Source organism: Leuciscus leuciscus, assembly GCF_965113295.1.
Source record: "Leuciscus leuciscus genome assembly, chromosome: 25".
Lineage (NCBI taxonomy): Eukaryota > Metazoa > Chordata > Actinopteri > Cypriniformes > Leuciscidae > Leuciscus > Leuciscus leuciscus.
The window spans coordinates 11,657,978-11,670,096 of record NC_138724.1 but is presented as its reverse complement, the minus strand read 5'-3'; the positions used below and the strand labels follow the sequence as shown (position 1 = coordinate 11,670,096).

At 36.7% G+C, this 12,119-nt stretch overlaps 1 protein-coding gene across 2 annotated transcripts in view; it reads right to left on the bottom strand.

Moving 5' to 3' along the window:
* The window catches only part of LOC309491120 (dynein light chain roadblock-type 2-like), a 196,084-nt gene extending 186,135 nt beyond the window's left edge, over nucleotides 1-9,949 (bottom strand). The window contains exons 1-4 of one of the 2 annotated variants that reach the window (XM_082160571.1): nucleotides 9,834-9,949; nucleotides 9,640-9,715; nucleotides 8,214-8,381; nucleotides 8,063-8,117 (exon numbers count right to left, since the gene is read on the bottom strand). In XM_082160571.1, coding sequence (XP_082016697.1) covers nucleotides 8,074-8,117; nucleotides 8,214-8,381; nucleotides 9,640-9,715; nucleotides 9,834-9,836 — 291 coding nt within the window. In that variant the 5' untranslated portion in view covers nucleotides 9,837-9,949 and the 3' untranslated portion in view covers nucleotides 8,063-8,073. Of the gene's footprint in view, nucleotides 1-7,573; nucleotides 8,118-8,213; nucleotides 8,382-9,639; nucleotides 9,716-9,833 lie in introns of those variants that run through there. The other variant, XM_082160570.1, reaches the window with a different exon arrangement.
* Between the last annotated feature and the right edge of the window lie 2,170 nt (nucleotides 9,950-12,119).

The following is a 12,119-nucleotide window of genomic DNA, read 5'->3' as shown; positions in this document are numbered from 1 at the left end:
TCAGGCGCTCTGGCTCCCGGCATTGCATCATTGTCAACCCTAAATAAGGCAGATCAATAATATTGTTGAATATTAAATGTCCCCAACTAAGCAAGCCAAAAGCCAAAAATGCTTTTCTTACTAAGTATTTTTGTCTTGTTTCCAGTCCAAATATCTAAAAATTCTTAAATCAAGATGTATTTACTAGATGAGTAAAATGACATAAGCTACTATGTCCTGTTTTAAGGGGGATTTAATCAAAATTAAGTGATTTTTTGCTTAAAACAAGCAGAATTATCTGCCAGTGGGGTAAGGAAAATAATCTTGTTTTAAGATTACTAAAATAATAAAAATCTTGAAACAAGATTATTTTCCTTACCCCACTGGCAGATAATTCTGCTTGTTTTAAGCAAAAAATCACTTAATTTTGATTAAATCCCCCTTAAAACAGGACATAGTATCTTATGTCATTTTACTCATCTAGTAAATACATCTTGATTTAAGAATTTTTTGATATTTGGACTGGAAACAAGACAAAAAATACTTAGTAAGAAAAGCATTTTTTGCAGTGAAGGCAACAGTGGCAAGGAACCAAAACTCCATCAGGTGACAGAATGGAGAAAAAAACCTTGGGAGAACCCAGGCTCAGTCGGGGGCCAGTTCTCCTCTGGCCAACGAGCGAACAGTGTATGATTATGATCCAGGTAGCGTTACAGGTCAGAAGTCAGATTGGTCGTGTTGATGAGGCCTTCACAGGGCTGATGAGGCAGGCACTTCAGGGATGCGTCATGGTTAGGTCCAGGTGCAGATCCACCATCTGATCTGGATACAGCCTGGATCCGGCGGAAGAGGAGAGACTTTATTTATTTATTTGAAAAGGGACAATGTACATTAATCAACATTCAGAACAAATGTAAGCGTACCCAAGTTAGCCACAGGCTAGTTTTCATCGGCAGTCCCCTTGCCAGATGTTATTAGGCATCCTAAAATAGTAAACTGTTATAATACAATAAAATTCTTTATACAATAAACAAAAGGTAAAAACTGTGACATAGACTGTGGTAAAATCACAACCAATCGAGTAAACAAGATGAACAGATAAAAAAAAAAAAAATAGATGATAATAGATGATAATAGATGATACAGTTATTGTTGGTGGATGGGACCAGCGTCAGTGTTGACAGTGTTGATTTTCAATAAGCCATTTTTTAACAATCTCAAATGAGTAATAGGATGGAGACTCTCTAATTAATGGTGGTACTGAGTTCCATTGATGTGATGCTGTGAATGAAAAGATGGCCTGACTAAATGCAGTTTTTTTTTGTGGAATTGTGCAGTCCCTCCTAGCTGCACCTCTTGTAACTCTGTTTGCATTCGATTTAAAATTGATAAGGTCAAATAAAGGCGGAGGAGCTAAACTGTTATCTTATAACCTAAACAGACATTTCTGTATTTTATGAGGTTTTCCCAACTAAGCAATTTATACTTCTTTAGAATATGGCAATGATGGTAATGAATTGGCTTTTTGTCTAGAATTTTGAGTGTTTGTTTGTATAATGATTTCAGTGGTTTTAAGGCTGTAGAGTGTGCGTTGGACCAACTTATCAGTAAGTGATGTGGGAGGGAACCAATGAGTGGAAATACCTTAGCTGCCTCAGTTGATAGGAGGTTTCTGACTAGTTGAGACTTCAGGACTGCGTTGTCGTCACGTCCAGGCGCAGGTCCTTCATCGGATCTGTATACGGCCTGGATCCGGCGGACTGTTGTAAACCTCGGTATAAACAGAGAGACTAATATTAGCGTAGACGCCATTCTTTTTATGATATAAAGAGTACATCAGGATTTCTGGGAAGTGTTCCCGGTTCCGGCTGGCCTAATCTATGCAGCCTAATATGGAATTATAAAAGTCTATAATGTGTTATGTGTATGCTAGGTCAAAGAGATGTATTTTTAGTCTAGCTTTGAACTGACAGAGTGTGTCTGCTTCCTGGGCAATGTTGGGAAGACTGTTCCAAAGTTTTGGTGCTAAATAGGAAAAGGATCTACTGCCAGCAGTCGATTTTGATATTCTAGGTATTATAAACTGGCCGGAATTTTGAGATCACAATAGATGTGAAGGACTATAATGCGTTAAGAGCTCGCTCAAGTACTGCGGAGCTAAACCATTTAGTGCTTTGTAAGTAATCAGCAATATTTGAAAATGTATATGATGTTTAATAGGGAGCCAATGCAGTGTTGACAGAACAGGGCTAATATGGTCATACTTCCTGGTTCTGGTAAGAACTCGAGCTGCTGCGTTTTGGACCAACTGTAATTTGTTTATTAAGCGTGCAGGGCAACCACCCATTATAGAGCATTACAATAATCTAGCCTTGATGTCATGAACGCATGAACTAATTGTTCCGCATTTGTCAATGAGAGCATATGACGTAATTTAGATATATTTTTAAGATGGAAAAATGCGGTTTTACAGATACTAGACACGTGACTTTCAAATGAAAGATTGGTATCAAAGAGCACACCCAGGTTCCTAACCAACGATGAAGACTTAACAGAGCAGCCATCAAGTGTTAGACAGTATTCTAGGTTATTACGTGAGGAAGTTTTTTGTCCAATCATTAGAATCTCTGTTTTTTCAGAATTAAGAAGTAGGAAATTACTAGTCATCCAATTTTTTATATCAGCCATGAATTCCGTTAATTTTGTGAATTGGTAAGTTTCGTCAAGGCGTGAAGAAATATAGAGCTGCGTATCATCAGCATAACAGTGAAAACTAATGCCATGCTTCCTAATGATATCTCCCAAGGGTAGCATGTACAGAGTGAATAGCAACGGTCCTAGTACTGAGCCTTGTGGTACGCCATACTGAACTTGTGATCGATAAGACATCTCTTCATTTACTGCTACACACTGATAACGGTCAGATAAGTATGATTTAAACCTTGCTAATGCAATTCCACTAATGCCAACATAATTTTAGAGTCTATTTAAAAGAATGTTGTGGTCAATAGTGTCAAATGCAGAACTAAGATCGAGTAACACTAATAGAGAGATACAACCACGATCAGATGATAGGAGCAAATAATTTGTGACTCTAATGAGAGCGGTCTCAGTACTATGGTACGGTCTAAACCCTGACTGGAAATCCTTGCAGATATCATTTCTTTCTAAAAAGGAACATAGTTGTGAGGATACTGCCTTTTCTAGTATCTTTGACAGAAAAGGTAGATTCGAGATCGGCCTGTAATTGACTAATTCTGTAGGATCAAGTTGCGTTTTTTTAACAAGCGGTTTAATCATAGCCAGCTTAAAAGTTTTCGGTACATATCCTAATGACAAAGATGAATTAATGATATTAAGAAGAGGATCTGTGACCTCTGGGAGCATCTCTTTCAGTAGCTTAGTCGGTATAGGGTCTAACATACATGTTGTCGATTTAGATGATTTGACGAGTTTAGTAAATTCCTCCTCTCCTATAGCAACGAATGAATAAAAAATGTCTTCAAGAAGACTACAATGCACTGCCTGATGCGATACTGTAGTAGACGGTTGCATAGTTATAATTTTCTCCCTGATATTATCAATCTTGTTAGTAAAGAAGTTCATAAAGTCATTACTGCTGTGTTGCTTGGAAACGTCTGGGGTTGAAGATTTATTTTTCGTTAGTTTAGCCACTATTTCAAATAAACACCTAGGGTTTTGATTATTTTCTTCTAATAGGTTTGAAAAATAAGCAGATCTAGCAGCTTTTAAGACCTCTAAATCAGTGGTTCTCAACTCCAGTCCTCGGGACCCACTGCCCTGCACATTTTGTATCTCTCCCTTATTTAACACACCTGAACCAGATCATCAGCTCGTCAGGAGAGACTCCATGAACTGATTTGAGTGTGTCAGATAAGAGAGACTTACAAAATGTGCAGAGCAGCGGGTCCCGAGGACTGGAGTTGAGAACCACTGCTCTAAATAATGATCTGAGATGTCATCGCTCTGCTGCAGAATTTCAACGGCATCAGCACTGATTCCATGTGATAATATTAGATCTAGAGTATGATTACGAGAATGAGTAGGTCCTGACACGTGTGGTCTAACTCCAATTGAGTTCAGAATGTCTTTAAATGCCAATCCCAATGCATCTTTTTCGTTATCTACATGTACATTAAAATCACCAACAATTAGTACTTTATCTGCAGCCAATAATACAGTGCGTGCAGAATTATTAGGCACGTGGATTTTCTGATCATATTTTATTCCCAGGAACATTTTGCCAATTCCAAACCATATTAATCTTAATAACTACTATTCATTTTGCATTTAATTATTTATAAGGGATATATAATTGTTCATGAAGGCTGGAAATGAAAAACGCCTTTAATTCAGGTGTTCATAATTATTAGGCATGTTTTCTTTTACAGATAAAATAAGCCAAAAAAGAGATTTAACTAAGACTGAAAATTCAATAATTATTAAATGCCCATGAGAAGGATGCAATACTAATGCAATACTAGAGATTGCAGTTAAGGCATGACCATTGGAAAGTGAAATGCTCATTGGGTCAGCAGGGTCAGACAAATACAGGTGGAGAAGAAAAGACACATGTTAACTGCAAAAGAATGAAGAATTAAGGTGAAGAATTAAGTGTGAAACCATCAGGAACCCTTAGTCTCCAGTGCCACCATTTTCCAGAACTCCAACCTACCTGGAGTCTCCAGAAGAGCAAGGTGCCAGGGTCTCAGAGACTTAGGTTAGGCAATGAATCCTAAAAATGACCCCCACTTAATAAGAATCACAAGCTGAAGTATAATAAAATACATGAAGACTGATTTTTTTATAGGCTTTATAGACAGACAGATTGAGAGTGACTCTTGAAGGACCAGCACCACATCCTCTTCTACCACTGTTTGAAGAATTCATCTTCCAGAATCTGACAGTAAGTTTTGGGAGTTTATTTTTAGTCCATCTCTGCAAAACGCACTTTAGGGTAGGAGATGGACTAAAAATGAACTCCCAAAACTTACTGTCAGATTCTGGAAGATGAATTCTTCAAACAGTGGTAGAAGAGGATGTGGTGCTGGTCCTTCAAGAGTCACTCTCAATCTGTCTGTCTATAAAGCCTATAAAAAATCAGTCTTTGTGTATTTTATTACACTTCAGCTTGTGATTCTTACTAAAGTGGGGGTCATTTTTTAGGATTCTTTAACTAACCTAAGTCTCTGAGACCCTGACACCTTGCACATCTGGAGACTCCAGGTAGGTTGGAGTTCTGGAAAATGGTGGCGCTGGAGACTAAAGGGTTCCTGATGGTTTCACACTTAATTCTTCACCTTAATTCTTCATTCTTTTGCAGTTAACATGTGTCTTTTCTTCTCCACCTGTATTTGTCTGACCCTGCTGACCCAATAAGCATTTCACTTTCCAATGGTCATGCCTTAACTGCAATCTCTAGTATTGCATTAGTATTGCATCCTTCTAATGGGGATTTAATAATTTTTTACTTTTCAGTCTGAGTTAAATCTTTTTTTGGGCTTTTTTTTATCTGTAAAAAAAAACTTGCCAAATAATTATGCACACTTGAATATAAGGCGTTTTTCATTTCCATCCTTCATGAACAATTATATATCACTTATAAACGATTAAATACAAAATTAATAGTAGTTATTAAGATTGATGTGGTTTGGAATTGGTCAAATGTGCCTGAAAAAAATAAAATAATCAAAAAATCCACGTGCCTAATAATTCTGCACGCACTGTAACTCTGATAGAAAATCAGCAAATTCTTTGATAAAGTCTGTATGGTGCCCTGGTGGCCTGTATACAGTAGCCAGCACAAATGTTAAACGTGATTTATCATTTACACTAGATAGTGTTACATTTAGCAACAACACTTCAAAAGAATTCTATTTAAAACAAGACTTCTCAGTAATTCTGAAGATATTACAATAAATTACAGCAACACCTCCCCCTTTGCCTTTCAGACGAGGTTCATGTTTATAACAGTAATCTTGCGGGGTGGACTCATTTAAAGTAATATAATTGTCTGGTTTTAGCCAGGTTTCTGTCAAACACAGCACATCTAGATTATAATCTGTAATCATATCATTAACAATTAGTACTTTATCTGCAGCCAATAATACAATGCGTGCAGAATTATTAGGCACGTTGATTTTCTGATCATATTTTATTCCCAGGAACATTTAGCCAATTCCAAACCCTATTAATCTTAATAACTACTATTCATTTTGCATTTAATTATTTATAAGTGATATATAATTGTTCATGATGGCTGGAAATGAAAAACGCCTTTAATTCAGGTGTGCATAATTATTAGGCATGTTTTCTTTTACAGATAAAATAAGCCAAAAAAGAGATTTAACTAAGACTGAAAATTCAATAATTATTAAATGCCCATGAGAAGGATGCAATACTAATGCAATACTAGAGATTGCAGTTAAGGCATGACCATTGGAAAGTGAAATGCTCATTGGGTCAGCAGGGTCAGACAAATACAGGTGGAGAAGAAAAGACACATGTTAACTGCAAAAGAATGAAGAATTAAGGTGAAGAATTAAGTGTGAAACCATCAGGAACCCTTAGTCTCCAGTGCCACCATTTTCCAGAACTCCAACCTACCTGGAGTCTCCAGAAGAGCAAGGTGCCAGGGTCTCAGAGACTTAGGTTAGGCAATGAATCCTAAAAATGACCCCCACTTAATAAGAATCACAAGCTGAAGTATAATAAAATACATGAAGACTGATTTTTTTATAGGCTTTATAGACAGACAGATTGAGAGTGACTCTTGAAGGACCAGCACCACATCCTCTTCTACCACTGTTTGAAGAATTCATCTTCCAGAATCTGACAGTAAGTTTTGGGAGTTTATTTTTAGTCCATCTCTGCAAAACGCACTTTAGGGTAGGAGATGGACTAAAAATGAACTCCCAAAACTTACTGTCAGATTCTGGAAGATGAATTCTTCAAACAGTGGTAGAAGAGGATGTGGTGCTGGTCCTTCAAGAGTCACTCTCAATCTGTCTGTCTATAAAGCCTATAAAAAATCAGTCTTTGTGTATTTTATTACACTTCAGCTTGTGATTCTTACTAAAGTGGGGGTCATTTTTTAGGATTCTTTAACTAACCTAAGTCTCTGAGACCCTGACACCTTGCACATCTGGAGACTCCAGGTAGGTTGGAGTTCTGGAAAATGGTGGCGCTGGAGACTAAAGGGTTCCTGATGGTTTCACACTTAATTCTTCACCTTAATTCTTCATTCTTTTGCAGTTAACATGTGTCTTTTCTTCTCCACCTGTATTTGTCTGACCCTGCTGACCCAATAAGCATTTCACTTTCCAATGGTCATGCCTTAACTGCAATCTCTAGTATTGCATTAGTATTGCATCCTTCTAATGGGGATTTAATAATTTTTTACTTTTCAGTCTGAGTTAAATCTTTTTTTGTTCTTTTTTTTTATCTGTAAAAAAAAACTTGCCAAATAATTATGCACACTTGAATATAAGGCGATTTTCATTTCCATCCTTCATGAACAATTATATATCACTTATAAACGATTAAATACAAAATTAATAGTAGTTATTAAGATTGATGTGGTTTGGAATTGGTCAAATGTGCCTGAAAAAAATAAAATAATCAGAAAATCCACGTGCCTAATAATTCTGCACGCACTGTAACTCTGATAGAAAATCAGCAAATTCTTTGATAAAGTCTGTATGGTGCCCTGGTGGCCTGTATACAGTAGCCAGCACAAATGTTAAACGTGATTTATCATTTACACTAGATAGTGTTACATTTAGCAACAACACTTCAAAAGAATTCTATTTAAAACAAGACTTCTCAGTAATTCTGAAGATATTACAATAAATTACAGCAACACCTCCCCCCTTTGCCTTAACCTCGATTAAAGTTTGGATGCGTGTCTCTAGTTCTGAAATCTTCTCCGCCAGCCTGACTATCTCCCTGCATTTATCACATGTAAAACCTGTGCTGACAGAGAAGGCTATGCTAAACATGTTACATGAGGTGCAGGTGACAGTAAGAGGAGAAGATGACATGACTCATCGTGTTTGTTTGTTCAGTTGGGCTCTATTCAGTTGCTCTCTGGATGACGATCATCTGGTATTCTTTATCTGGAGGAAAATAGGTAAAAAATGGTGAGAGCTACAGGATATGAGCGTTAACAGCCGATAAGATAAGTAAGACGGGCTGATAATGCGCTGACCCACCTGGCGCCACCATGATCTCGTGTTTCTTGGACCTGATGCGCAGAAACGTCAGGTCGTTCTGGGGGTCGATGTCTCTGATCGTGCTCCTGGTTGTCATAGACAGCTGATGCAGCAGTCCCACATACTTCACCGCAGTCGCGTTGTCTAGTGTCGTTCTGATGGGAATGCCTGAAAATGACCAAGTTAAGATCAATGAAACTACGGCTTCTAGAAAACAAACTAGTTTCACACTTATAGTATTTATCATAAAAAAGCAGCTTAATTCTAATAAATCCTCATGCAAAATCAGTTTCTTCATCACTATTGTTGATTATTTAGTATAACTCTACCATTTTATATTTTATTATATTATATCCATTCTCTATACCAGCTTATCCTATGTAGTTTTGTAAAATGTTACATTATGTTAATTAGCCTATATTGTTTAATTATATGATATTACATTAGCCATTCTCTATACCAGCTTATCCTATGTGTTTTGTAAATTATTATATTATATTCTATAATATTTTATTATCCATCCTCTATACTTATCCTATGTAGTTTTGTAAAATATGATATTATATTATAAATATAACAGTTAAAAACCCTTTAGAACCTGAAGCTAAAATAGGTGTTTTTCACATAATTAGATTTTTTGACTGTAAAATTCTAAAACAATGTGCTATCTTCATGTGCAAGGTGTCATCTTTTACAGAAAAAGATTAGCTTTCAACAAATTACAGTTATTGACCATTATTGTGTGTGGTGAGTTTGTAAATAGAATTTAAATAGACAAAAATAAAAAAAAACTAGAATAAATTTACTAATTTTTGTTTAGAAAAAAAAAAATCATGAACAAAAGAAACTAACACTTTAAAGTTGAAAAATGAACTATAATACATATATACAAGTCTTTTTTGTGACATTGGATTGCACAGTTTTCATTTAGGACACTTTTTTTTCATACACGCACACATGCATGCATTCATAGACACGCACACATACACATGCACGTGAGGTCTACTACAGCCGACCATGCCGGACATTATGACATGCTTAACGTTAGATAACGGCCATCCGCTTCCCAAATTTCATTAAAAATCATCCCAATCCCCTCTTCTGCTGTCTAACACTTCTTTCGCCATGTATTTGTTCGTTTCTTTTATGATTTTATGCAATCCAAAACAGCGCTGCTGTCATTTGCAGACGGAAATCATGACATTAAGTTACCGTAATAAGCCGTATATTGGCGAAAAGCGCATAATGTCTACTTTCAGGAACTATTTGAATTATTTTGATAGTGCAAACGGTTAAATAGTTAGCAGTAACGTTACAGTGACATGAATACAGCTTTGTTGGCTGTGTCGTCGACGACACATCCAGTTTTAAAGGGTTAATATAAGTACAGTAAAACCATGGTAAATTGTGATTAGGTCTACATTACCTTCTTTGTTAAAGATGATATAGCCAATAACACCAGGATAGCTATGAATCCTATCTAAAATGTTGTCTACTTCAGACTTCAGAGATGAACAGAACAGTTAGGCAGATTAATAACTTACACGAGTATAAGACATAACGTAAATATAATTTGTACGAATAATTGAACAAAAATATAGATCAAATAAAGTCGTTTACCATATTGCAGCACAGGTGAGTTTTCCGTTTGTAAGAAATGTGTTGAAATTAAGTTGTCTGTCTGAACCGTCTATGGTCTGAACAAGTCAATGTAATGTCAATGTTTGTTCCTCGTTGCTACGGAAACAGAAGTAAATAGACCAATTTCGAGCCTACGTCACGGCGCTACGCGCTAGCTGGTGGCAAAACAAAGGGAAAATTGGAGGCGGCCAATACAAACCACAGCACAGATTCGGCTACATAATAAGGAGCTTAAATTATTATTGTTATTAATTACACATAGTACAGGCTCCAATTTGAAATTTTATTGCATAATGTTTTCTAAATGATTGTGATTATTTGTCAATCATCTAAGTTATGATTGTATAACGTTACATTGTTTTGATTGATTGTGACTAGACTTTTTGAAGAACCTGGTAAGAAAGTGTAATCAAATAACTTACATAGTTAAAAAATGAATATGCTGTATCTGGAATTTTTATTTCTAGAAAATATTAACATCATTAAAATTGCACCGTAATGTCACTCTTTACATTGTCGTCTTCTGTCCGCCTTGGCGCTGGCTAGGCAGCACTGCGGATCCCAGGCTACCACACAAGTCTTGTGACCATTTAGTACAGGGGTCTCCAACACGTCGCTCGCGAGCTACCAGTAGCTCGTGGCCTGATTGGAGGTAGCTCGCCAAGAGGCCGTTCACATATCGCGTCTTTTGCGCTCAAGTTCGTTAAAATGTAGGCGCGCGGGAAGCGCGCTCATAATTGAAGCTACGCGCTCATTTTTTCCAGGCGCAGCGAGATGAAAAAAATCGCAACTTTTCCAGAATGCCACAAACGCACCGCGGTCATATGACAAGAACCAACCAATCAGCTTCACCCTCTCCGTAACAACATTGAAAGCTCCGTCAACAGGGAGGATGGGGGTGCACCCAAACACTACAGGTGTTTTTCTCTTCTCCGTAAATGAATCTTGTAGCAGAGCTACAGCAAGCGTTTCTCGGTGGTGGAAATCCATTAGCTACTAAAACTTCTTTGTCATTGTGGAGAGCGCAGTGCTTGGTTGCATAGTAACGAAAGACGCCACGGGCAAATCGGACCGAATCTTACTATTAATAATAAAAGATAAGCTAATCATGTGCATTGTAAATGTCAGTAATTTATCTTTTTTGACTTTTGATTTAAAGGCTGAAATATGTGAGGTTTATCTTTTTATAAAACCTTTTTTTTTTTGTCAAAACTTTATTTGAACTTGTAGTAGATAACATGTTGCAAGAAGACACTCTTTTAAAATCTGGCTATCATTTTTAATGTTATTATTTTAATGTTTATGTAAACAAAAAGTGCATATTGATGCTAATTTCATTTGTTATTTGCTGGTTTTCGACATAAAACTTGGTGAATTGATGTCATTGTGTAGTATTAGTACTTTTTGAACAGGATTCTGTGATAACTGTGATCATTTTTGTCACTATAACCATGAAACTATAATTGTGTTTTTACAGTATATTTTCTATTTAAAAAAATCTCTTATTCTGTTCTTTTCTCTGACATTTAAGGGTGACATATATAGGCCTACAAAAACTATTTTAGGTCTAAAACAGTTTGGATAGTTGTTAATATGAGAGTTATGAGACATTATTTAAGAGATTTAAGTATTGTATTACATGAGTAGCTCTCGTCCACTTTCATTTTTAAAAAGTAGCTCTCAAATGAAAAAAGGTTGGAGACCCCTGATTTAGTACATAGAGACTAGATGCCCTATTGGCCGCTGGGCACTGAGAAATGCGGCCGCCATCTTAAACCGGTCGTATTCCTAGTTTCGTTGCGTGGCAGCAGTTAAAATGCTAGAGCACTGTGGAGTATTTTCCTGTTCTAATCGGCGGACCATCGCAAATAGGGCCCAGGGGATTACTTTTAACATTACCGTACTATTGGTTGTATTTTGTGAATAGAATATTACCAGATAATTGAGAAGGAGCAAGGATCTTTGATATTACTGTACTGAAATCGTAGCCAGTTAACGTTAGCTAGGCAATGTTTACTGCACCAGCCGGTGTTCACCTGACATGGAGAGGTGGGGTAAAGTAAAAATTACAAGAGCTTCTCGGTTATTTTAGTCCTGTCCGAATGTGCATCTCAGTAATCATTACGGACAATGTCAGTAAAGATTACGGCGACTTTTACCTTCTGTAAAAAGATCCAGGAAAATGACCTCAGGTAACGTTTATATTAATAGACGTGCGAATAGACCCTCTGTAAATCAAGTAATTTCGTGTTTAAAAGTAGTTTC